At 40.2% G+C, this 27,465-nt stretch overlaps 1 protein-coding gene across 4 annotated transcripts; it reads right to left on the bottom strand.

Annotated features, from left to right (window-relative positions):
* Positions 1-25,294, bottom strand: RB195_023870 (uncharacterized protein; the record flags this gene model as incomplete). Of its 4 annotated transcripts, XM_064211454.1 has the most annotated exons (9): positions 3,987-4,088; positions 4,160-4,308; positions 4,419-4,524; positions 4,645-4,774; positions 7,867-8,011; positions 21,354-21,489; positions 24,308-24,448; positions 24,573-24,620; positions 25,136-25,294. In XM_064211454.1, the coding sequence occupies 9 exons, from the start codon at positions 25,292-25,294 to the stop codon at positions 3,987-3,989; spliced, it is 1,116 nt and encodes a 371-aa protein (XP_064067332.1). The 4 variants fall into 4 exon arrangements, with proteins under 4 accessions (XP_064067335.1, XP_064067332.1, XP_064067334.1 ...); XM_064211452.1 differs by lacking the exons at positions 3,987-4,088; positions 21,354-21,489; positions 24,308-24,448; positions 24,573-24,620; positions 25,136-25,294 and adding exons at positions 1-18; positions 8,127-8,223; positions 13,003-13,093; positions 14,691-14,845; XM_064211451.1 differs by lacking the exons at positions 3,987-4,088; positions 4,160-4,308; positions 4,419-4,524; ... (2 more) ...; positions 24,573-24,620; positions 25,136-25,294 and adding exons at positions 19,741-19,797; positions 19,855-19,952; positions 24,530-24,556.
* Positions 25,295-27,465: the final 2,171 nt, after the last annotated feature.

Here is a 27,465-nt window from a genome sequence, read left to right as displayed (position 1 = left end):
TTAAGAATGTCGTACAATCTGGAAAACAAGATATGCGATTACGTGTTCTCTAACAGCTATAAACAAATTCCAGACAGTTGAAAAGTTAGCACTCAAAGAATCATTAAGCCTTAGCCAAATCACCATCATTATTTATTTGTGCTATTTTTTTACCGCTTGCTTCCTTCACCTCTCATAACCAGGCTCAACCTTGCGTTGAGAATTCCTAAAAGTTCGTAAGGGGGGTGTCGGAGCAGGAGGGGATCGTAAGGCTTGTCAGAAGAGGAGAAAAAAAAATGAAGAGAGCAAAGAAAAAAGACAAGGGGACAGCCGACTCTAAATAAACACATATTAAGGAATGCAATACATTTTAAAAAATAGATAGTAAGAAGTACTTTATGAAGATTTTGCTGTTTTTTTTTCAAGTATAATTCCGCACCTTTTGGTCCGAAAGTAGTTTGGAAAAGTACTTAACAAAGAAAGACATCGAGATTAGGATAAATACGATGAGTCGTGAGTACGAAGGCAAAAAAAAAGAGTGTAAATTATACAATGCGTTCCGAACTAATCGTTGCGGCCCTGCTTTAAAGTGAATTGTTTAAAAAATCCATAAAGAAAATTAAAAATACTAAGTATGAGAAAAGAAATCAAAACGACTGAGTATTCGGTGTCCACAATCAACTGTCTATTTGAGGACAAACCATCAAATAATGGAATAAATATAGCACATTATAAATAATATAATAGAAGTTGTGAGGATAATGATATGGAAAGCAAAGTGCTTTTATTGCACCGGCTAAATGAAATCTTTGACCCTCCTAAGAAATTGACTTGCTGTCATAGCGGTCAAATCGAAGCATTACAAATTTCTGCATTACTGTTTTACTAGTCTGAACGTCAGGCTAATGCTGGACATCAGACTTTATGTGGTGCTCTTTTCGCTCCCCATCACTGTTCAATGAAAATTATTAGCACTAGCATTTCCTGCAAAATTAGAATTATGCTTTTCTAACTTTTTATAAAGTTTTTTTTTATGAAGTCTTTTTATAAAGTATTCTTTTTTAAAATAAATTTGGGCGAAAGATTTCACAGTTTTCTTTCTAGACCCGTCATTTCTACATTTGGAGAATATTCAAACTTTAGCTTCAAACACTCCTTCGATACCAATATAAAATAAAAACAATTTGATACAACACACACAGAGAAAGAGAGAGAGAGAGGGAGAGAGAGAACAACAGATAACACAAATAACATGTTAACAGAATAAGCCCGTTATTATATACCAGTCTGAACGTCCGGCTAAAGCCGGACTTCAGACTTTCTGTGCTGTTCGCTTTGCTCCCCTTTACTGATCAGCGAAAATTAATATTACTGCCGTTTTCTATGAAATTGGATTTGTGTATCTCCAACAATCTTTCTTCCTTTTTTATATTATAACTAAAAGCGAAAGATTTCACAGTTTTCTTTCTAAACTCGTCAGTTCTACATTTGGAGAACATTCGAGCTTCAGCTTCAAACACACCTTATCAATATATCATAGGCAAAATTTAAAAGTATCACTCGAAATATGGGTTTCCTACTGTTTTCCCCATACAGTTATCAAAGAACGATGTTTTGGCATAAAATGACGTGAAAGACATCATCTTACTGATAAAGATAACGTTCACAGATCACATAAACATCTTGTAACTATTTAAGCAGCCGTTTGCATGCGTGTTTCCACTTTCTGAGAACGGCATGCTATCAACTTCAGGCGAATGAAGAAGGAAATAGACACGCGGAGGAGTCTTAAAGGTGAAAAGCAAAGCGTCCAGTGACCACTGCTATCAAACTGCTGCAACCATCTATCTTTTGCGTCATGCACACGAAGTTATTGCGCACCAATCCGACTCCGCGGGACCCGTCGCAGCCCATATTATAGCTATCTGGCGCCGGCGCACCAATCCGATGCCGCGGGACCCGTCGCAGCCCATTTTATAGCTATCTGGCGCCGGCGCACCAATCCGATGCCGCGGGACCCGTCGCAACTCATTTTATAGCCTTTTTCGAATTACCTGACACACAGACAAACGCACACATGCACACACACATACACACACACACACACACACGGACTAAGCTCGTTATTATATATCATGATCATGATATAACAGAAATTGAATTAACCAGCGATAATTTCATAATGAGCTAAGAGGCCAAAGGAGACAAATTTGATTTCTTTCTTAGCTTAAACATTGCCTTCGGCACTCCTTCATTACAACCAATAAAATGTGTTACGTACTCTATGGAAAAGTATTTTGATGAACATCAGCAGATCACTAAGAGTTGGTGGTGCAACGTGATGTGTCCTTATTGCGGCGGACAGGGATCAATCCCGCGAGTAAAGTGGGACTTTTGTAGTTAGTGTAAGAGAGTCCAAAGAGCACTGTTCTCAAATCGAAAAAGCAATTACGATGCAGTTACTGAGTGATATAGAGGCGGGATTAAGGATAAAATTAGTACAATGTAGGCTCCACGAGTTTCTCAATAACTGGGCTCAAGGTGAATTTCATGCGATATACCTGGCAGCAATTCGTAGAGAGAGACATTTTCTATATTCCTGTATAGTGCGGTGCTTCTAGCTTTCTTAGTTCTTATGTAACCTAGTTAAGAAAATTCCAAATTTTGCCTCAAATTTCCGAGTTCTTCTCAAATAGCTTTTGAGAGAACCTGAACACCTACAGAGACCAATATTTGCAGATAAGGGTTGTCCTTGGTGCTCTGTCTAAAAAAGGCATCAAATGTTTCGACCGAGTTAGCCTCGCAACGCGAAAAGTGCAAAATCTCAGGTTTCCGCCTACGCGTACCCAAATCTGTATGACATCAAACAAAGCCCAATAACTCAGCTAAATATTTATAAAAATGAATTCGATTAGGATTGTGTTGCAGAGAATTCTTTTCACTTTTACCGTCTTCAGATGAATTTATTTCTCTCTAAAGTTAGTTAAGAAAAAGTTCAGAAAAATGCTAAATTTCCCAACTTTTTCTCAACCATTCTTCAAAGAAAGGGATTCCCTAAAAAAGATATTTTAACTCTTCTATAGCGCAAATCTTTCTTTACAAAATGCTGCCACCTTCGTCTTCCTCCGTGTCGTATGTAGTCCGTTATTCATGTTTATTTCATGCTAACAAAATCCCACCAGTCCAGCAGTAATTTCCAATCAGGGCATTGTTGTAATCGCTAAAATGAACTCTAAATAACACCTATATGCGGCGAACAGTGCTCTAAACACAATTTCAGAAAACTGCCGGTAAAATGTCCCGGCCAATAAATTTTTCCCAGTTTTGCAAAAATCAAGACTCAGGCGGGGACCGAACTATTCATTGTCTGTAATCACTGTCAATGAGTGAAACTCTCCGTAGGAAGTTGAAAATAGTGGAGAAATGCTTTTAGAATGCGTTCTGCTTCTTAATTGGTCGCTTTTTCCACTTTGCAGAAATGGGACAATTCCGGCGGGGACACTAAACCGTGCGTTTTCATTGTCGATGAATAAAACTGTGTACAAATAGGATTGTGTGAAAATGGTGTTGTATCCAACATAGTAGTATTTATTAATATTTGCTACACTGTACTGTTTTGATTTATTTATTTAGCGTCCCGTTCTCCTTGTTCCTTTAGTTTTGTTTATTATAACTAATTTTTCATTGCTGTGAGCGAGTATACTATAAAACAACAGAGGAAAGAACAAGATGAGGGGGTCGTTTTCTGGAAAGTCTTCTATAGGGGTTCGTTTTCAGCAGGGTTCTTTTCTAACTACAAGCTCGACTGTGCTCTTAACAATCATTCCCTATCCCTGCTGCAATACTCTTTCCTTTCGCTTTCCTAATTGAAGAAGTGCTGCCTCCACTAAGACAGCTGCAGTTTATTTCCCAGTAAACTTTTCTGCAATCGCCAATTTCTCCAGCTCACACTTTCTCACCTCCTCGTATGTAAAAAAGGTTGCTCGAAACTATACTCCATTACAAAATTAGAGGGGAATAGATGCGAACGGACAAGTAGAACAGATAGCTAGAACACTGAGTATTTTGTTGTAGAGTTGTTGTAAGCAGCAGTTGTTTTCGACAACTATCTGGACTATGTGAAATAGACGTAGCCGTACTTTTTAGTTCTTATTTTTTGTTCGAAGAAATAATAAGTCACCTTAACAATGAGATCTGCTGGTGGAAATTGCAAGGGATTATGCCTCATATGGAACTCCACAAGAGATCCCATCTTCCCAATATGTGGAGGCAAATGTTTCAGTCGGTTACACGACAAATCCAGTGTATGCAAAGAGAGACGACATAATTCTGAAGAACTAGTCAATGACAAGAGCTTCTATGCGTGGATGTTTTAGGGTGCATATGGCAAGGACATTCATAATTCCGTCAGAGAATTTTTCAACAACCAACGTTCTAACCTGAAGGAAATTGTTCGAGCAAATTACGACGCAGGTTCAAGACACGTAACATCTTCAAGAGTGCAATATCAACAGGGATGCTTCTCAACAAGTTGCAACTTAGGTCCTGAACAACACTTTATTAATCGTAAACTCTCGCACTTCTCCTAGTTCTGAACGGTGAAAGCACTTTCGAAATATATTAAATAATTATGTTTTTAAAAAGAAGGCATGCAAAAATACTGACTAGCTCTGCAAGAGTAGATGAAAGTTGACGAATCTCATGAGGAATAGAATCCAAGCGATTTCCATTCAGGAGTACGATTTCCAAAGGCAACTCGAATAAACTCAAGGGCAGGTGGACGATTTTGTTGTTGCTAGAAACAATGTCAGAGTTCTAAAGAAATCAAACGAAAACTGCTCACACATAAACGACGGAAATTGGTTCTGAATGTATCGCTATCAACAAGGCGTGCGGATCGTTAGGTACCCTCAGTTCTCGCGACAACTTACCCTAAGGAGAAATGGCAACGGCGACCGTTAATTGAGCTGCGCCACAGTTAAAGGCATCACCCCACGACTCTGGGGTGGTACGGATTTCAGGTGTAGTATTCGTATACAGGATCGTAGATTAATAAGAGAGGGTAATTCCGTCCGGAAGATACGGCTTCGAGCGTTCTGGCGCGCTATTTTCTACAAGTTAGATTGGAGCGCGCCAACCGTGTGCACACGCCGCATCTTCCGGGCCGTTTTTTACGGCAATTAGGAATAAATGGACGGAATCACCCCCTCTCCATAATCTACTATCGCGTATAAGAATACTCCACCTGAAATGCGTACCACCTCAAATTCGTGGGGTGATGCCTTTAATGGTATCGGCAGAACACTGCGCTGTATTTGTCCTATGCCCCGCCCATCACATCGCCCATCAGTCTCCCTCACCTTTTAACCCATTGACGACAGTGCACGTTTGTGCGTGTCTGGCACGTAGGACAGGCACGTTTTAGGGCACCGTGAAGCCGCGGCTCAACGTTGAGCGACGTTGTCCCACTGTTACCACTTTTTTTTCCTGTGTACAAATTTTTGCCTTTTTACATAATTTATCTTGTATTTGTTGCTAATCGCGTTGTTATAGGACTTTTTTAAATTCATTCATTCTGTTTACATACAGTTACGTGAGTTTTAGCAGCCAAAGATGGACGAATCTGAGGTAGAAGATTTAGAGAACAGTTTTAAAAGATTACTCGATGAATCTAATTAAGAAACTACAGAAAATGGTTCTATCTTCAATGATGCGTTAGTGCTGCTTGCGGATAAGGAGTAAGATTCGAGAAGTAATGAGAGATTGTCGGTGTCAGATGGTGAGAGCGAACAGAGGAATGGTTAAGCGACGCAGAAAATCACGATGACTGGAAATTTTCTCATCAATTTGGTCCACATGAGCAGTCACGTAGCTGTCACAATTCAATCAATTTTTACGAGCTATATTTGGACAAGGAAATGTTCTCAGTAATTGTCGAAGAAACGAGTAAACAAAGCAAAGGAAAGGATCCTAAATTTAATTACACATATGCCGCTGAGATCAAAAACTTTATTGGATTGTTTGTAGTGAATGAAAAAGCCAATTTTGCATAGGATGTTTCTGAAGAATGCACAAAAAGTGTGATTTGCAAGTAACGCTTGAATTTGTTTCTTATTTTCAAAAGATAGAAACCTTTTTCCATGCCCATGTTGTGTGTGATTTTATTCGAAGATAATAAACCAATTAATTACAAAAAACTTTTAAAAAATTATGAAGTCACGGGAAATAATCGTTGGAAACCGTGCGGCTCACCGTTGAGCTGGATTTTCCCACGCAACCAAAAAAGCGCAGCTCACCGTTGAGCCGCGCTGTCGTCAAAGGGTTAATAAGGTGCGAAACATGCCTCGCAGGGGCAGGCTATCTCCGCTATTGATGTTGTGCGGAGTATCGATCGTTTACATATACGTATGTATAACGACTGCACACGAAATGCCGGAAGTAGAAAATAATCGTATGCTATACTGTGTAAAATAAAAAAATCGAAACTTTTAAGTTTCGAGGCTCAAGAAGATAAAGAAAAAGATCTATCGATTAACACGAACGTATTTTGTAAGATTTTATTTAGTTTGATTTTAAACAATCCGCACAAATGCTGTCAAAGCAAGAAATGTAGCGTCAAATCAAGAACAGTTTTTGCTCGATGAATTCAAGTCAGCCCAAAACGGACACACAGATCCAGTTCAAAATTTGATCAAAGTGTGAGCTGATGAAAACGATTCCGAATGTACCGTAGTGCACTTGCTGGTTCAAAAAGTTCCACGCTTGACTAAAGCATTCGCATTTTGACAAACAAACCACTTTATAGATTTTGTCAAAGAAGTTCTTAAAAACAATGCGAGGAAGTTCGTGCTTGGTGCATAAAAAAAGGATTTTTGCAAATTAGTTTGTTAGGAAATTGATGACGAAAAGAAAGAATTTTCAAAAAAGTCGATCAATGGTGGATGTTCCGTTGTATGCTGATGCAGGCAACAGTTTTTTGATTTGCTGAAAAAGGTACATCTTTGGAAACAAGATGTAAGAGTTCAGTTTCAATGAGATAAAGGGTTATATAATAATAGAGGAGATTTTTAGAGGAACAGACTTTAAAAAAAATAAATGTGACATGAAGAAATGCGAGAAGAGCGACAAAAAAGACATTGTATAAATGGTATTTTAGAAAAAAAAAACTTAGTGAAAGGTAGCATGGGAAAAAGTCAGATTTTATCTTCTGCTTCGGGGACGCAAGTAGCTACGTCTGGTATAAAGGTATCAAAAAATTTCCGACTACTACAACCGCTACGCAATAACTACTACAAAGCTCAAAATTTTGAAATGTTTTCAGCTTTGTTTTTTGATGTTGTTTTGTTCTTTTGGGAATTTTTACGCTTCTGCTTCACTTTCAGAATTTTCATTTTCTAACGCTTTTCCACCTTCTACGTTACGCCATTACGTTGTTAGTTTTTTCTTTGAACCCTCCTAGAAGCAAACCCTACCATATAGAAACAAACAATGTTTTAAATACAAACACGGCGCATGGTCCAAGTGAGTGGTGATGGATGGGCGTGGCTTAATGATCACAGCTAATCCAAGGTATGCCTGCTCTGACCTACCGACAGCCTCACTTATTCGGGTGTGGGTACCTGACGACCCCCATCAAGCTAGTAAAAGAGTCTACATTCTTTGCATTCACTATTGAGTTGCAGGCAGCAGATACAAGAAACAAATTATACATATTATAATTATTATATAAAAATACCTAACGACCGCCTCCTCCCCCTTCACACTTTTTCATGGAATCGAAAGGGACATCTCATAGGCAAAGATAATCCCAAAAAAGATGGTTCAATTCGTCATATTCACAGTGGAAAAAGCTTGAAGTACTAACTTTTTTTTCGTATAAATAACCACCTTAGATCTAGCACAGTTAGCGAACGTAGATAAAAAATATTCAGAGGAATACTTCGCAAGATGTTGTCTCGAAGACGCAATGATTCCAGTGAACGCGACTCGCAGACACACGCAGGAACATCGCTTAGCCGGTTCCCGCTGAGATCTGAAAGTATACAAAAGCAAGTGCAAATCGACAAGAGAGATAGTATACGAAAACATCACACCATATTACTATAGGAAGCAGTAACTTGTCGATGTGTGATAAGAACAGCTCTAACTTGGTTTATTGAAGCAGCGAGTTAACGAAAGACCTTGTTCTATGTACCGAGGGAGCAGAACAGCGAGATAGTGTGGTGGAATTAGGCTCGCGAAGCACTAAACAATACGTGAACATCAAAATTACACCCAGAATTTGGCTAACTTGACTGAAGCGCTCATGGGAAAAAGTACTTCCACTGTCAGTCCGATCCACTCGCACTCGAAAGCAGTAGCAACATCTGTGCTCACCCGTAAACCGAAAGGAGAATAAGAGAACGAGGAAGCACCACAGGAGATACTGGCGACAATGACTGACAAGCTACTGTGTCATCCACAATTTCTCCAACCCAGAGTACATAGAATAGACGGTATTTACAAGAAAGGGCACTCATAAAAACTTCTCGCGGATATTTATTAAGGCAGGAAATCCCCTTCAAAACACAAAATCTACCGATCCCATTTTTATTTTCCCTCGCAATTTCTTTTGGACTGGAAATTTTGTGTTGGGTGAAAACAGCCTCTGCGACATATGGATACCTACACAATTAATACAGATCTTATGGATTTTTACGCATTTCCGCTCGCTTTATTTGATTACTTTAACTTAAAACAATACAATATTTTCTCCTACACAAGTTTGCGCCACCAGTTTTCGTGCGCGCATTCATGATGGAGTTTCCAAACAGCAAGATTAAAAAAGTTAAAGGCATCGGGGTCAATTAGCTCCTCTGGGTTTGACATCAAGTCAGAATAGAACAAATTAATGAAAATACACACAGCCCATACAAAAGCTTGCGGGGCCAGCAGCTATATCTAGCCTTCAGTACAAATTTAGTATCTCTTTAATGACTCCGGAGAAATAAAAGGTGTGATTGACTTCCAACGATATTCAATCAGCGGCGGAACAGAGGTAGCGCTGATCATTTACGCCTTCGCTATTGCGCTACGCTACACCCATCTAGTGGGAAAAACAGAAACAAGATTACAGAGGAGTTTTGAGCCAGGTCTCCAGAACGCTCCTAAACATTTCGAACTTTCTTCAATGATCAAAAATAGCATACCACGAAATTGGGGATGTTGGGATCTCTGCACGAAAAAATACGGTTAGGCGTGTAGATTCCCTCTAATTGTATGGAAAAACGGACTTGGTCTTCGAGTTTTTTTTTTCACGAGACAGCTTATAACGCTAGCCTTGCAAACGCGCCGGATCCTTATAAGGTGTCCCATAGGACAATTCGAACAGGAAAAACCTTTCCCTGCCGTTTTTCAGGACGATTGAACGGAATTGAGCGCGACCTTGCTCACACTCGTGATCTACCTAGCATACCACAAAATATTCTATGTTGGCATCTTTTCTCGAAAGGATCCCAGCATAGAATATTTCGTGGTACGCTGTCTTTAATACACTTGTGATTTGATTGTTCAATGTTTGATAAAATTGAAACGGAATTAAGTCCAACTCAAATATTGTTTTTAGAGGCAAGACCTATCCATTCATAAACTTCAGTCCCGGAAATTTGCACGAAACACCAATTGTTGCGAAAAATTCGTCTTATTTTAGTTATCTCACTGCATAAATCCTCAAAGTACTGCTGAAATAAGAGACACACTAGCAAGACGAAATTTCCTGGTAATCTCAGGATAAGTCAACTTTTTGCGGTTTCGTCAGTCAATCCGTTGTGCTGCCATAGTAGAGGAAGAGTATAAAAGAGCAGGAAATTCCAACCGATATTTTGTAGGATGAAGAAGGAGAAAGTGGGAAAAACCTGAAACGTCGCTTTGTACAACAATTATAACGACAACGTATCAAACAGAACAATTCATTTTAAAGATTTGCAGCGACGCAGAAGACCAAGAGCACAGGCTCCTGATATTCTATCGTCTAAATAATGAAAAACTTAGCGGGACACTAAGCATAACATCTTCATGAAGATCGTAAGAGACTCGAGCTGGAAGCCCATTCATACGCCTGTACCGTAACGAAACGTGTGTACATGTAACGAAACGTGTGACATCTACGTTCTTAAAATGTGGTCAGGTAGTACAATCTAGGTGTATACAAGTTTACAGAACGTTCGCCCAGCGCACATGATCCACAATGCAATTTCTCACTTAGCAAGAATTTCAAGAAATCAAAAAGTGTATATCTGAACGTGGGTATACAATTTAAGATGCATCAACTATTTTTTCTACTTAACTCAGTTGACGAAATTCACGCAGTGAGGCTAACGTAGACGAACAAAGTTCACAAACTTCTTCGAAGTTACTACTTCAAAGTGCTTCTATTTCACTACTCGATGCTTCCAACAGTGAAAGTCACTCATGTCTCTGGGTCAAAATGCGTTTATCTAATAACACTTCAGCGTGGAAACAGCAATTGCAAGAAGAAAAATGTTGTAGGAAAAAAAGATAGAACAAAAATTTTAGCATGCACATTTCGGAAATGCTTATATATAACTGTCTAAAATGACAAAAGTCTGCAGCTGACTTTGCCAGCTGATGGAAATATAAGTGGAAAAAGCAAAGTATACATTAAACAATTTCGCAAGAAACCTCGGAATTTACTGCATTTCTACGGAATTCACCTGTACTACTCTTGCCTTAGACAGCAATTCCAAGCTAGTTGAGTGAATTTTCCCAAAACGTCCCAAAATTGGACTTCCCAAAATCTATTATTTCGTACTACTAATCACTACTAGTTTTTAGACGAAAGAGTCGTTGATTCCTAAGTGTAAAGCAAATACAGGTTTAACTTTTATCAATAAATTCAGCAACGTTTAACTGTCTCCAATCGATTTACCTTAATTAGATCACCAGCATGTAGCACCGTTCGCCCATGCATATATATTTCAGCAGAGTTCTTCTCAATACGTAAGCATAGTGATATAATGTAAGCGGAAGCAGATTTGAACTTCTTCGTCTTCGAAAACTATAAACTTGGACGTACGGGATCCACTGTCTTCTTTTTATTCTATGTCTTTGGTTTTCTATCCTCATAAAGGTAATGCACATCTGCACTCTCATATCTTCATACAAATATTAAAGTCTGAAAGTCCCGCCTATGTTTATACTTGTTACAGTTAGCGGATGCTGATGAGGGATGGTAAGGGCGGTGCACCTTTTGAACCTGAAACACACTCACTGACATAGAGTAGAGTCAAAACGACATCGCGCACAGGGCAGTTGCGTAAGCGACACTGCTGGAAGCGACGCAGTGAAGCGTGATGGTTGCGAGGGAAAACTCTTGCTATGTTCCTCGTTGCAGTTCGCGATGGTTTCTTTGATTCCGAACGCTTTCTTCGACTGGCTACTTACGCAACTGCATCGTGTTTGCACTGCAACTCCAGTCGCCTTGTCCGTATTACACATTAGTGTGCTCCTTGGATGACATTGTGGTTATCATGACAGTCACTCTTCCTTCTCTATCACAATTTTGTCTTGAAAGTAGGGCCTACGGCAATCTATTCCAAGTATTATGCAAGGGAATAGTATCATCTCTTAGGAAACGAGGTTCGCTGAACTCAAGAACGGCGACCATTCGTTACAATTGTGAGCGGTAGGGTCATCCACTGAAGAGAATATCGACAAGGTATGAGACGCTGTGAAAGGAGCCACGCATGCTAGTTTTGTGTCATTCTACCGTAGCTCGTAAATTACGGAAGATTGGCAAAATTCAGCAACCAAACAAAATGGCTGTGCTTGACTTTGCGAGAAACGTCAACAGTTCGCTTTTCTCTCTCTCTCTCTCTCTCTCTCTCTCTCTCTCTCTCTCTCTCTCTCTCTCTCTCTCTCTCTCTCTCTCTCTCTCTCAAGTAAATGGATCTGGTCCCGAAGCACAACTTCTTAACAAAAGCAAACCTTCCTGCAGGTGGTCCAATAATAGGATGGAGTACTGAGTGGGAGCTCTGGCCCAAAAATGTGTAAAACATCACCCAAATTCTCACCATGGTATCATCTATTTCTGGTGTTAGGAACAAATAGATAGTAGTATGAACTAAACATGAACAGAGAAACAATGATATGGTGTGCTACAAAAGCGACTTCGCAATAAACGGATCTTTCAGGACGAGAAATGGGACCATCAGACATTACACACGTACCCAGAATACGACTTTTACATACAACACAAAGTATCCATTCAGGTGCCAGAAGACCTGGAATTATCCAAACCCAACATGCAAGAATTTCATATCAAAAGGCGGCATTGTGGGAAAGAACACACTCTTTCAATCCTAAGACAACTCATTTCGATCACGCGTACGTCTATCCGTATCCAAGAATCCCTAGGAGGTTGCGTACTCCGTTTAGAACATCAAAGCCCTCCTTTCGTAGCTCCACTCACTTCTTAACTCATAAAATATATGGTTTCAGAGTCAAGACCATTTCGAATTGTTGAATGTGACTTCAGGGTACCCTTCTAGAACCCTCAGTATTACGTGTATATACTTACAACTAACTAACTCATTAACTTATACATATGCTGGTCACAACTCAAGCACTGTATCTAAACGTTATAAAAATCTGTCGGCATTTCTTAGCTTTTTTTTTTTTGCTTCTCTTCGTATAGAGAAATCCACAAGGAAAGTTTGCTCAGAATGTGGAACCAATTTAAACTTGATAAGATCACTGTCAAAAAAAAAGGTTTCTGACCTCAAGAATTCTAGCCTCATCAAGCTCACGAAGAAAAAAAAACTAATCTCCATCTCGACGATGAAGGCAAGAGTCTTCGAAGTCATAGAAGAGAATGAAAGCAGATTGAAAAATCCCAACTACAATCGTCCAACCTCCTTTGCTCTAACAATGATTGCTGTTCTACCAATGTGTTCTAGCAATGATATCCCCAACACTGCCTGAACAACTCTCCAGTATTGTTTGTGTAGAAAGAAGGATCGGTACCTCACATCCAAACCATTCGTGTGCTTCAATGCTCAGTTTCAAGTTTTCAGTGGCGTCACTCAGAAGTTCACGTTCACATTCCTGATATCTCCTGATAACGACCAAACTGCAATTGCACCCACAATTGTAGTAGAAGCATAGATAAACTTGAAGCTCTACGATATCGACCAAAGTGGACGATCAACTTCGTCTCAGAAACCCTTCTAGAGATCACTGTTCAGCACCTGGGAGGATCGCTACAGTAGCTGCAGTAGTGTTCAACGCTGCAGCGGTGAATCTATGTTCGTTCGGTCAGTCTACAAACTCAAGCATGCAAACTGAGCTTGCCAAATGAACAAGCACCTATGACTGCTACACGACAGAATCGCAGTTTCAGTCCTACCCAATTGTTCCCGCAGCTCTTCCAGACGTTGTTCTAACTACAGTATGACTAATCTGAAGTAACGTTCTCTTAATTGTATATAGTCGTCAGTGCGGATACATGAGTCACTCAATGCATCTCGGCTGTGATAAGGAAGACAAATGCTTCTGGAAACATACAATGAAAGGCACCTTTCAGAACAAGTTATCTCCAAGATTCGCAAATCTAAATTCCAGACATGTTACAGGATTTTTTGATGCCCAATGATTCACCTGCAAATAGTGGTTTTGATTGGTTCTTGCAATACAGGTTCTGATCATTTTTCCCACCAAGTGGGAACCAACTTGACAATAAACGTAGCGTATTTAATTGTTGCCAAGAAGATTGGGCCTGCTTTTTTTGCTCTAGATGAGTAGCGTAGTATCGGCACTGATATAAGAGTGCTTATTCAAACGTGAAGTCGACAAGCTGTTCGTTTTTCATAAAGTCATGGACGAATTCTAGAAAGGAACGCCCGGATGTAGAGGAATGTATGCTATCATCAGTCGATTAACATAGTTACATGCTCCAATATGATAAAACCTTGATCAATTCAGTCAAGGATTGGTTTGCGCGAAAATACGTTGCTGTTATTAGATTTGTGCAAAAATAATGCGCGTTTTCAAGCATTCACTTCGAAACGCTATAACTCGTCTCAAATGCTACTCTATCGATCGAAATAAGAACCATTGCATCTTTGCCAACGAGATACAAGTTTGCTTATTCCCGCTGCATAAAAGTCCGAGTTTTTGGAGTCCACGAACTTCCGTATGTCGTTTTCGGCATCAATGTGTTTGGAAAATCTTCCCTGTTAAGCAGCTGCCCAGATGTTTGAAAAAGTGATAGTCGTTAGGCGAAAAGTCTGGCGAATATGGTGGCTGAGGCAGAGTCTCGTAACATAACTCGTTCAACTTCAGTAGCGTCACCCTTGAAATGTGTGGCTGGGCATTGTCATGTAGGAGAATCGAGTCCTTTCTGTTCACTAACCGGGCAAAGAAGTTTCACAAAGCTGTAGCGGATTACACCTGTGGCACAGCACTATACAGTCACTATGGTCTTCTTCGGGTGCATTTTTCGCTTCGGGAAGTGCTTGGGAGCTTTATCCTTGCCCATCTATTGAGAAGGACGCTTTCTTTTGTCGTAAAGGATCCATTCCTCATCGCACCTAACAATCAGATTAAGAAATGAATCGTTCTTGTTGCGTAACAGAAGCGTTGAGCAGATCTCAAAAATGGTTTCTTTGGGACTCGCTCAGTTCATGCGACACCCACTTGTTCAAATTTTTCACCTTTCCAATCTTTTCCAAATGGTGAACGACTGTTGGTCAACGCCTAGTTCTTGGGCAACCCCTCGGGTTGTTTTAAGCGGATCATCTTCGATGATTGTCTTCAGCAAGTGGTCTTCAACTTCAGAATGACTTTGCTTACCTTCAAGACTCATCATCGCAACGAAACTTTTGGAACCAATACGTATCATGCGTTGATATTCCGACCTGTCTCCGTTGCAGACCTGACCAGTTTAAACTCGTAGATTTGGTGAAAATCTTGCCTGGACATATTATCTTCTAAGTTCAGGTACTGATAAAATACTGATTCTCGTTCAAAATCACTTCGGAACTAATAACCGCAACAAAATGCGCTGCAAAACGCTACGCGGCTTCTAATATTAAAGATGAGTGTAACTGAAGCAAATTTGTAGTGGAAATAAGGCAACGAAAAACGGGCATTATTTTTGCACCAACCTGATAGCGTATGTAGCACAGGGTCGATGTATGAGCAATGCTTAAAGTCAGTCAGTTTTATTTGTTGTTCGGTTTCTCTAACTACATTGAGTGTAGTAGTAGCTACCGTTTCTGTTCCACCGTTCTCACAAATGTCGTATAATGTACTTGGTGGTTTAATATAAAAGCTATCATTGATAATTTATATTAATCTATAATTAATTGCACAGCCACTACATTTTACACATTTTTGGGGTGATAACCGCATTTTTCCATCGAGTAGTCCACAAACAGAAGCCAGAGGAAAAGGGTTGCAATTAGAACAGCAAACGAAGCGGCCTTACTTGCATCTGCAAACAAACGGAGGCATTTCTGGTGTGCTATTATGGGTGGCGGGACGTATTTTGACATCAATAAATAATAAATACAGAATAATGCAAAAGTGAAGTATTAGTAATCAACATCTTTCTTTGGTCCACTTCTTTGCTTAGTTTATAGTAGTCATCTCATACTTTTTACTCGAGCAGAGTTCTTCAGTCCCCAGCTAAGTCCGCGATCTGTCGCATCACGAATTTTACTCCAACAACGGGGGAACTTGTGAGACCCATTGGCTCATAAAATTACTTTATTCGGCTCATGAAATACCTGCCTAGTTTTGTGAGGACTTTTCTTCGAGGTAAAATAAAATGTCGGGTAAGTGTTAGAGAAACCGAACAACAAATAACACTGACTGACTTTAAGCGTTGCTCATACATCGACCTTGTGCTACATACGCTATCAGGTTGGTGCAAAAATAATGCCCGTTTTTCGTTGCCTTATTTCCACTACAAATTTGCTTCAGTTACACTCATCTTTAATATTAGAAGCCGCGTAGCGTTTTGCAGCGCAATTTGTTGCGGTTATTAGTTCCGAAGTGATTTTGAACGAGAATCAGTATTTTATCAGTACCTGAACTTAGAAGATAATATGTCCAGGCAAGATTTTCACCAAATCTACGAGTTTAAACTGGTCAGGTCTGCAACGGAGACAGGTCGGAATATCAACGCATGATACGTATTGGTTCCAAAAGTTTCGTTGCGATGATGAGTCTTGAAGGTAAGCAAAGTCATTCTGAAGTTGAAGACCACTTGCTGAAGACAATCATCGAAGATGATCCGCTTAAAACAACCCGAGGAGTTGCCCAAGAACTAGGCGTTGACCAACAGTCATTCACCATTTGGAAAAAAAAATAAAATGAGGTAAAAATTGTCGACATTACTGTGACCTCAACTCCTAATATTTTTATTGGCACTTGTTAGAGTTTGGCACAATAAGGAATGGTTAAGTTTACTTTCCATGAGCTTAAGATGGACTCGATTCATGCCGACTTCGCTTGAAGGATATTTTGATTCCTCTTATTCCCCCAAAGTATTGCGGTTTGACTTTGCATGCGATAGTTGTCACCAGTATTAGACCTCATTAGTAGATGTAATTATTGGCAATTTCCGCGGTTAGTTCTGGGTTTTGAGAAGCCAAGTAGGCAAAGATATTTTTACTGCACCTGTTTCTTCTGCAAAAAGACAATCCTCTGTATCTATATTCGACAGTCACATTGTCTTCGTTGATGGCCGACTAACATTTTGTGCCATAAAAATCAGTATCTATCTCTGTGTGCGTCTATTAATCGAAATTCTATATATGCGGATTCGGTGCCACACATTGAATGTTGAGAAGGGCAGCTATCATTTATTTTATTGACAAAAGACATTTTCTGGATGATGCCGTTTAGATTTAGCTCCTTCATTTTGAAGAAGCGTCAAACATTACGTTTTTCGTGGCTTTTACATCCCTGTATGCTGTAGTTTTGACTAGACATATAACAGATTTCAGATGCACACAGTTTCACAGTTTTAGCCCTCCTCGGGTGATACATTCCTTATGAGGTCTCGTCAAAGAAAAAAAAGGAAAAACAAAGAAGGACCTTATTTTCTATAATTCCTGAGTAGTCGTATCCCAAATTTTGTCAACCGTCAGTTATATAAGTTATATATTTGTCGGCAAGGAATTTGAAGGATTTGTTTTCCTTTACGAGGACTCAGCGCTTCGTATGCTTAGTTGTTAAAGTCTCTTTAAAATCTTCGCGCAAACGTTTTCCTTAGTCTGCTGTTTCGGTAGTTCTGGTCCGTAAAGAGGTTCTGGCTAGCATTGCTGCCTTCGATGAGTTTATTGCTGGAACTTCAACTGCTCGGGCTTTCTCTTTAATACATGAGCTGTTATGATGTTTCTGTTTAAGTTTGGTGTAACCTGACTTTCGGCAACCTGAGCTACTATGATTTCCCACAGAACTTCGAACCGATAGCGGCTCCAATTTTTCTAAAGAATTTTACAGCCCGCCTTTCGGTCGTTGACCATTCTGTATAGCGAATGGTTGATGATTGCCTCCGTAGCAGAATAAACATCAATTCCTATAAATGTGTTGCGAGTTAATATGCTGTTCTTTTGATTGCATGATCCTGCTCTTGTTCTCCTACTTCGATCGGTTCTACGCCTGTTTTGGCGGCCACACAGGATAGCAACTTCTTATTCCGATCTACTGTAGAGATCATTCCAGTCTTCTGATTCCGTCGAATATCTTCAAACAACTACCAACTGGATCGTTGCTCTCATACTTCCTTAACAATCTGTGAGCTACTACTTACAATGATTTGTTAGGGCGCTGATATTAGTGCACCACCCTTCAAGGCGTTTTTTTAAGTTCTTTTTCCGCTACATCGAGCTCTTTACTGTTTTTCACTAGAGCCTCAAAGATGGCATAATACCCTAGAAGGTACTGTAGAACTTCAACAAGGAGGATAGAATTGTATTATTAGTCGATAAACTAGAACCTGCATCATAGGTACTCAGTCCTGAATTAGTACTACTTTTTGTGAGCAGATTGGTGAAACGGCACAATGCACGTTATTCCGCTTGCCGTCTTCACCTCGAACGTTTCTGGCCTCAATAGTATAGTTGAGCGACTTCAGAGCGATATAAGAGCGACGACCTTCTTTAGTTCTCATATTTTCAGTCTCTCTAGTTTTGTCGTTATCATGAAAATTAGATCATTGTCCTCTGCAACATCGGCTTAAAGCGGCAACTCTTCTTCCCTTTTTCTATGATTTTTCTCCGACTTACTCTTGCAGTTCTTATATTCGTCTACTATCTTACGAACTTTATATTTTCCCTGTAGACTCTCCAATTCATTTGATGCCGCTTTGTGATAGCGCTATTTCCTATGGTCCGGTCAGAACAAACCGAAGCCAGATGCAATTCCGCAAGCAGCTCCTCACGAAGTGGCGCGGTGGAGCTGACAGCTGCGATCGGACCCTCGCTTGTTGCAATGTGAATAAAAATCCCACTACGATCCCAGTTGCTACTTCCACTGTGCGAGTTCAAGCACAGCCGCTTGTACAATTGCACCAGTCTTTTTATTAAGACTGTAGCTATCTCCATCAGCTACTTAAGATTCTAGTGGTTCGGTGTACTCTCAACGTCGCTAAAAAGGCGACTAACATGGTACAGTAGGTCTCAGCTTCGCTGAGAGATTCTTAACATTTCCTTCTTACCACCTACAAACGCGATAACACTCATATGGCCTACTGTTACAATGACAGCGGTCTAAAGGGAACGGTTTTTGCTTAATTATCCAGGATGAATTTTATACGGTTCTCTGTATTTGGCCGAACCTCCAGAGGAGAGAAAATATCACGCATTGACATTGGAGATGTGACATTTTTTTAGCCGATACATCAAAATATTACGTGCCACAACCATGGTATCTACAGTTCACTTCGAAAACTCAAATACAGTAGACATTTAACATTTCTCGAACGACGTCGTCTCAAGTGGCTAGAGAGTAAAATGGGCTACGCAAACAAGCAACTCAGAAACACTGCACTATGAAACTGACGATGTTGTGATCTCTCCACGAAACGATGGTGTTGGGTCTAGATCACGAGTGTTCCACCTAATCGTCCTGAAAAACGGCGGAGATAACCCGCAAGTTCGAATTTTCCTTCGAGACACCTTAGAATCCGCCACCCTTGTACACTCTCTGGTCCACTCTGTAGCTTATTCATTCGTTCTGCGTTTATGTTCTGTTTCGCAGAGAAATTCGAACACGAAGGACGTTTTTCAAGACGACTAGAGGAAACTGGGCGTGATCCTGCTCAAGCTCGTGATCTACACTCCAATCCTATCTTTTCGAGGAGATTATCAACATCCGCGATACGCCGCCTTTAACTGCAGTGACGAACCACCATCGTTGTTACGATACACACTTTCTCTTCTTCATTTTTTCTTAGACTCCCATGAAATGGTATTGTGCTTTTGCACTCTTTCGTTGCCCATTTTCGTCACAATAAAAATTGTGCACAGCAACTGATTAAGGTTCCATTTCTTGTGGTCGCTCATAGAAAATAATCACATGTGAAGATTTCCTCCCAGATCTTAGTTGTGCTATTAAACGATATCATAAAGTATTTAAAAAAAAAGGAACACTATGGAGAAATTAGCAGTGGTACAGCCAAACAGATGCCGATTGAAAACGGAATAGGTTCCTGAAGAAAACTTACTTTATTGTCTTCGAAATGGTGATAAATCAGTACGAAACCATCATGACTATCCTCAGATCTTTGCACGATACACAATCTAAGCGCTGAAAAATTCCTACTCGTACTCAGATTTTCAAAAACCGTTTAAATGTGATGCTCACGCTGCTGTTGTCCGGAAATTTTTGAAGATATCGGGCCATCGCCCCATCAAAGCTTTCGATTCCCTCAGAAAGAAGGAAAAGACACGAAGTTTGGAATGCTAAATCTCAGGACCATCACCAACTGTTAATTTGACTTGTTGCCTTCTGAGAAAATACCGAAAAATACAACACCGCCGGAGAACCTGTCAAACATCTTTCACGACTCTATGGCGAAAACCGAGAGTTTGGCTACTCTACTGAAACTGAATGTTTTCATCCAGTGTAACATATTTATCAGTTTTCATCGCGCTGCATGATTATGGCGATTATGACATGATTATATTTATCAACGTTTTTATAAAGTGTGACTTTCATCATAACATACAGCCGATATTTGGAAGAGAACGCTAAAACATGTCAAAAGCAGTTACTTTGAACCGGAAAAAGACTCGGAGAAAAAATAAAACAACTTTAAAACTGATGCTCATCTTGAATAGGAAGTAAGAGATAATCTTGCAGCGCGATGAAAGCTCAGTGCTGCGCTTAACAATTCCTGCGATTTCAGTCATAGTTCTGCCTGTAACGGCTAAACAGCCAAACCTCTTATCAGTCTTTTCGTTGCTGACACGAGCCATATGCGTAGTTTTAGCATCATCTTGTTCTTCTCAAGACAACAAAATACTCCGTGTCAAAATGTAAATAGAACACAAGTAGATAGAGTTTATGAAACTCCCTGATTATAGTTAAGGTTAAGTTAGGCTTCGCATCGCAAGTAAGTGAAAGACAAGAAAACGTGTACTTTTAGAACACACAACAGGTTGGGGAAAGTGTAGTTGGGGGTGTCATTCAGTGGCGCCTTTATTTCTCGACGCTCTAACTTGATTTTTTCTCTTAATAACTTTAGCTTACATGTCATAGATCCTCTAAGACTAAAGCTTAGGTCATAGGGCCCCGATTGATTTAATCATTTACTTCGATAAATAAGGGCGCCACCGAGTGCCTCCCCAACTACATTTTACCACAACAGGTTTACTAGTTTACTTTCCTTCAATAATGATTTTGAAGTAGTGTGCATAGCGGAAAAGACGTAGGCTAGCGTAACAATAAACGCAAGCTAGTTTCTTCCGACGTTAGTACTCCATTTGTCATGAAGAGGATCTGCGAGGTTCGATACTTGCGTCACTGATGTTTTCACGTCAAACGTATGCAGAGGACTACATCTACAGTAAGCTTTGAACACAATTTTATACACTTGGGTACATTTACAAAACTGCATAAACACTGCAGTCCTAAAAAAGCGTTGTTACTATGCGAAACGGATGCCAAATATGCAACCAGCATGCACTTTACTTTCGAATAGTCTCAGCGAAGCATTTTGAAGTGTCCGCTCCTTCTGTCAGAAATAATGCATTTCTTTACTCCTCACGTTACACCGACACCTACGTTTCTGACCTAGTTATTACGCCACCGCTGTGTAATAAAACAACAGAAAACAATAATTATCAGAAATTTTGGCCCACCTAAAGAAACGAGGTCGGAGAGATCGTATTTTGTAGACAGCACACTGGGAAATTCCTTCATTTTTCTGCCGGCAAGACAGAGAGCACCACATAATTCTGCTTCTTCCAACACTTTCTCCATCATTCTTGTCAAATGCTTAATGAATCGATTATCAGATAATGATAGGTACAATTAAAGTATTCCCGCTTAGAAAGAGAACTAAGGAATAGTACAATATTACACTTCATGTGTTTATAAACAAACACAAATAATTCTATTAGAACAGATATGAGAAGTCAAGAACCGATGACAGCTATCAAGATATCCACAATACTATTACAGTAGGCACTCGTATCTAAATTTACACCCGGCTGCGGGAGGCTCCGCCCCTTGCACCAATGCTAACGCGCCGCGAAATTCAAAATACTATAGCGAGTAACCACTTCCTCCGTTATATCAGAGAAATAAGGTTGCTTTGCGGTGGTTCACGTACTCCTACCAGAAAACGAATGAGGAGAATATCACAACAAACCATAATCGAAGAAAGAAAAGGAGTATGATCTGTGAATTTCAAACTGAGTAAAGGATGAAACTAGAATTTGAGTTTTTTGATCTTTGCAGCTGAGAAAGATCACTTCAGGTAACTACGTAGCCTATATCTTTTTTCTTCCCCTGTCCAGTTTTCTTCTCGTTGTTCCACTTGTTTATGCATTGATCTCCTTATTTATTATTATCGCTTATTTATTTTAGATTTTCATTCCCTTTCTCGTCCTTTAGATCCCTGTTTTACTTGATTTGTCTTTTCATTCTATTTGTTTTTTTGCAGGCGGACTTCTTTCAACATAATTAAGTTCACTACCATTTTCATTTGATCCCCACGGTATCAAGTATTGACACAGTAGCTGAACACCAGCTTTTAACCTCGCTGCTGTTTTAGCTTAAGTAACAGGAGAAAAAACGACGTTAGGTCTTTCATTTTTCTGCCATCCGTATGTACTATGTAATAGCAAGATGGCCGAAGTTCCTCAATTGCTGTGATTTGATTCTAAGTTAGTTTCTTTAGCAGAGATTTGAGGAAAGTGGTAAAATTCGGTAGCACGAGTAGTCATACTTTTGCACAGACGAAAAATGGAAATTAAATCAATTTAAATCAATTAAGAGAAAACAATAAGACAGTGAGACGGTAAAAGTAGAACGGAGAAACAAGACAAGTAGGACAGAGATGATCCAAAAGATGAAAGGAAATGAAAATACAATTTAAATAAGGAAAACAATGTAAGAGCAAATGGAAAAATGAGAAGAAAACTGGACAGAGAAAGAGCAAATATGTTAACTATGCAGTTACTTGAAGTAATCGTCGTTAGCTGCATGATAAGGATCGAAACGCCTAAGCTCCAATTCCATCCCTTACTCGATTTGAAATTCGGTGTTCATACCTCCTTTCTTTTTTGGATTAAAGTTTGTTGTGATATTCTACTCGTTTCTTCTGAGGTAAGACTACGTGAAACACCGTAATGTACTCATTTTCTACCTTTCTCTAAGCTTATTTCTCTGAATCAACAGAGCAAGTAGTTACTCGATGTACCATTTTGAATTTCGCGACGCGTTAGCATTGGTCCAAGGGGCGGAGCCTCCCGCAGCCGGGTGTAAGTTTAGATATGAGTGCCAGAATATTCATGCACGATCGGAACAGCTAGTTCCACACTTCCATCGAGACCAGACTTCAAACCCACGTTCGAAAAATGTGCTTCGACTATCTCAAATACAAGGTAACCTTTCACCTACAGAAAAGGAAAACCAAGGTACTCAGACAAATACCACAACCAGAAACCATACCACTTAACACGACAGCGCGAGTGACAATGCGTAGTGTGTCGAAAATGCTTTAGGATTTAATAAAGACAGAGTGCACTTGAAAATTACCCAACTACTCTAATAGCAAATAGTAGAATTGACAATGACCATCACGATATCTGGAGAAAGCTTCGAAAAACTCGTAAGGTCAACATCAGCTTACTGCTTGAGAACGCCTCCGCGTCACGACGTTCGCGGTGAAGCACTCTACCATGCGACTTTGTGGGAGTAAAATGGAGTAGGGGGAATGGCACCCAAAACGGCTCCGATTGAACTGTATTCATCCTGCACTTGGAGCGCAAAAAAAAAAACAACGTAAAAATATCCATGGAATGCAGGGACCATTCCTACAACTCAGACGCGGATAACGGAAACCATTGGAGGATAGCACTTACAGCCGCACATTTAGGCGTCGAGTAAATTGTGCACTGCGCGCGCTCACGCATGGGATTTCATGCAAAGTAGAAGAATGACAATTGACAATTTTTCACGCGTATCGTATCGTATCGTCGATTATGAAGAAGAATGTTTCGAAGCTGGCAAGAACGTCATTGATTTCGTTGAAGAGCGCGACATCATTTTCAGCCACCACAGTGCACAAGGAATGACTCTGATAGCACTAGAGTGATTAAAAGAGTTGGACTAACTTGTGGGATAAGAGGTACGCTGCTGGTAGTCCCATATCCCACTAATCTGCCACAACTACTGATACCAATCTCAAGGAGTAGGGCGTGAGAATAAAAGTATTGTCCACGCAGATGGCACATGATCCATACTTTCCCAACCATACTTTTTGAAATGGAGTAATGACAAGTATAAAAGTGGTGCAGAACTGAGTATTCTGTGTTACAGTTAAAAATCATGCACAGAAAAAAGATACCTAGTGCTAACTCCTCACTAGTTTTGTTGACTACTGGAGTATACAACATAATTCCATCATCCGGATTGCTCTCGCGAACTCACACCGCCACTGACTCCACGTCGACGTTGTGTCTACCACCTCGTTCCTAGGGGGGATAGTACTATAACTTCGTTCGTGTTAATCATGCGACATAAATTCTCTGCATAAATATTTACCTGATATCCCTATTCATATTGCAGTCGAGCCCCGTCTGCATACCTCAGTCTCTATCGCTTTCTTCAAAAGCGATACAATGTAGACTTCGGACGTGGCGTCCATTATAAGAAGGGAATGCTCTCGTTCGTGTTCCGAGTGTTGCGGACAGAACTCCACGCGAACTTCATCATGTTGTTCTGCAGCCTATAAAGATTCGCCAGTGATTCGTCTGTGAACACTGATGCAGGTTTCGCTTAAATTCATAAATGGGAGGCGCATCGTTACATACCCAGAGCTCTCACCACAGCTCATCCTTAAAATGACTCACATCGGCGACCGTTAATTGCGCTACGCAGCAATTAGTAGCATAAGCAGGCTATTGCGCTGCGGATCGTTATATGGCCTCACGATAAATCAGTTTCGTAGAGGTGAGTGTCTTTTGGGGCGCAAACAATGCACGTTTTACTCGACGCCTTAATCTGTGGTTACTGTGAGCCGCACTCTGCAATTCATGTTGTTCTTTCAGGCCATTTTCAGTTTCGCTGAAAGTACTACATGATGTAGCTTAGCTATTCACATCCAGTAAGCCTGTATGGAGAGTTTGCTAAAGTTAGATCTTTAGCAGTTCTATCTATACCTTCCTTTTTCTCTCTTAATAGCTTTAGCATACACATCATGGAAGGTTCTTGCGTTTTCTTTAGGGGCTTGGCTGACTCAGGTGTCCACTTCCAGCAATGACCTGTCGGTTAATGGACTATCGGTTTCTCAACTGAGAAAGCCATTTGCCAATTAAGAACAGTTCTCATGTTTTTTTTTTTTTTTTTTGCGTTCTTGCGCTTAAGAATACAGTTCATTCAGAGCAGTGTTGAGCCCTCCCCAACTACACTTCACCCGCTGTACAACACTCTGGCATCTTCTTTCTACCCACGGTGAACATCTGAACGGCAAACCAAAACATTTCCTCTTTTCGAACCTTTCCGATGACGAGACGTTACTATTCAAAGCCATGCCGACATATCGAATCTGAGAGCCAGTACGCTCTTTGTGCATGAAGCTGGTTATACCAGCGGCTGGTGTTTCACAAGAAAAACAATATCTCCCGCGTTCAAACTGTTATCACTTTGGACCCAGGACAAAGAGACTAGCCCACGGAACAATCTCTCACCATCAAACTAAAAACTGTGAGTCGTATCAAATCTAACAGAAACCAATTGTTTAAAAGCTGGTAACTTGACTAATAACTGCAGTGTAGATCATTGACAGTAGAACAATGCAAGATCGCGCATAATTCGTCACAAACCAGAAAAACCGTCAAAAGAGTAGTCGGCACAAAAGAACCTGATGTTCAGTGCAGTTGCGTAAGTAGTTGCGCTCAAAGCAGCACACTAAAACTAGCAGTTGGAATCGAGGCGGGACACGTTGCTAGCTCCACTTCGATTGCAGGGATGAGAGGCGCGAGCAACGGTCCCCCATCAATGCCCACCACCCCGCTTCCAGTACAGCCACTTACGCAACTGCATCGAGCTTCAAGTGCTTTTAAACACATGGCAGTACAAAACAGCAATCATGAACGACTTTCCATCACATAACTTGAGCGTTAGTTATATTGGTTTGTTGAAATCGAACAATATGTGCTTAGTAGATTTCAGGGTGCGAGGTGGGTATGAAAACTCCTAAATATATACTAACCTTGATTGATATAACTTGACTCGGTAAGACTCTGTAAACGAACGAAGAACGTTAGCTGTTTTTCACACAGGAAGAGATGGGTCTTCAATATATGGATCGCATCAACGGCGTAGATGAAATCAACACCACACCCTCACATTCTTACTCCAACTCGTACAGTCGGATCAAAAGAACTGAACCCAGGTGTGATTGTTTAGACGACGACGTTCGATATGGGCTTATCTCTGTGATCTGAATGGAGGTAGTGAGGATCGCACCTCGATCGTAGCTTCTTACGCAATTGCAGCAGAATTCAGGCCGTTTTAACCCTCTGTACGTATTTAGAATCAGAGCTTCAGAAAGTGACTGGACTCATTATCACTCCTTAATATACTGGATACTGTTCAATACAACCATGTTATATAATAACGCGCTTAGTCTATATATATATATATATATATATATATATATATATATATATATCGCGAAAATACGCCATAATGATGCAAAACTCTGCAGCCGTGAGCTGCTGAACTATCGTCATGCACCTGGTGGGCGAGCAGTCTACTTCTTCACCATTGTCCAAAGCTACGGAAACATGTCTGTTGGCTTTGATAAGGCAAGCTAGTTTCTCTCATATGTTAATGAGTGTAGATAAACGTTTATGTCAATGTATACTTCCAAATTTGCAAACTATCATGCTGCATAATAACGGGCTTATTCTGTCACGTGTTTGCGTCTGTGTTTGTGTGTGTCTCAGTCAAGAAATCACAAAAAGAGAGGGAGACGGATTCCATGGCGTCGGTTTCGTGCGCTGGAGCTCCAATGCAATAAAATTGGGTGAGATGGGTCCTACGGCGTCGAATTCGTTCCCCGGAGCCAGATAACTGTAAAATGGGGACGGGTCCCACGAATGGGTTTCTGTGGTTCCTTTGCATATCTATTTCCCATCATGTCTCCCTGATGCTGCTAACATCCTTTCTTCAAAAAAAAAAAAAGGAAACGCACGTGCGAACGACTGCTTAAGTGCAATACATAGTGTCCAACAGTTCACGCGATCTGACGTAGAACGTTATTTTTATCCCTACGATAGTGATATTCACGTCTTCATGTTAGCACATCATTCTTTGCTCATAGCTGAGAACGGAGGAAACTCATACTTCGAATGATGTTTCCAAATTGTGGAGGCTTGAGAGAAACATAGATGTAAAATCAAGATTGATTGTTCTCCAAATGTAGAGCTGAGCATTTAAGGAGAATTTTTCATCTACGCTTAAATTTTGGAGTAAAAAAATTGAAGAAAGCGTTGGTAGAAAAAAAAGCAGTTCTAATTTTACGGAAATGTTGTTATTTCTTATTGATCGATGAAGACGAGCGAAGCGAACAGCAAAAAAAGCCTGAAGTCCGGATTTAGCCGCACGTTCAGGCTGGTAATAATATCAGCTCCTTCGTCGCCCAAGAGGAAGGTAATTGACTTGGAAAACTTGAAATTTGAAAATTAAAATTTGCTCACTAGCATATTCTACGCAAAACATCCTCCATTTTTGGATGTT

The sequence above is a fragment of the Necator americanus genome, chromosome X (assembly GCF_031761385.1).
Source record: "Necator americanus strain Aroian chromosome X, whole genome shotgun sequence".
NCBI classification, from domain to species: Eukaryota; Metazoa; Nematoda; class Chromadorea; order Rhabditida; family Ancylostomatidae; genus Necator; species Necator americanus.
This window is presented reverse-complemented; position numbering and strand designations above follow the sequence as displayed.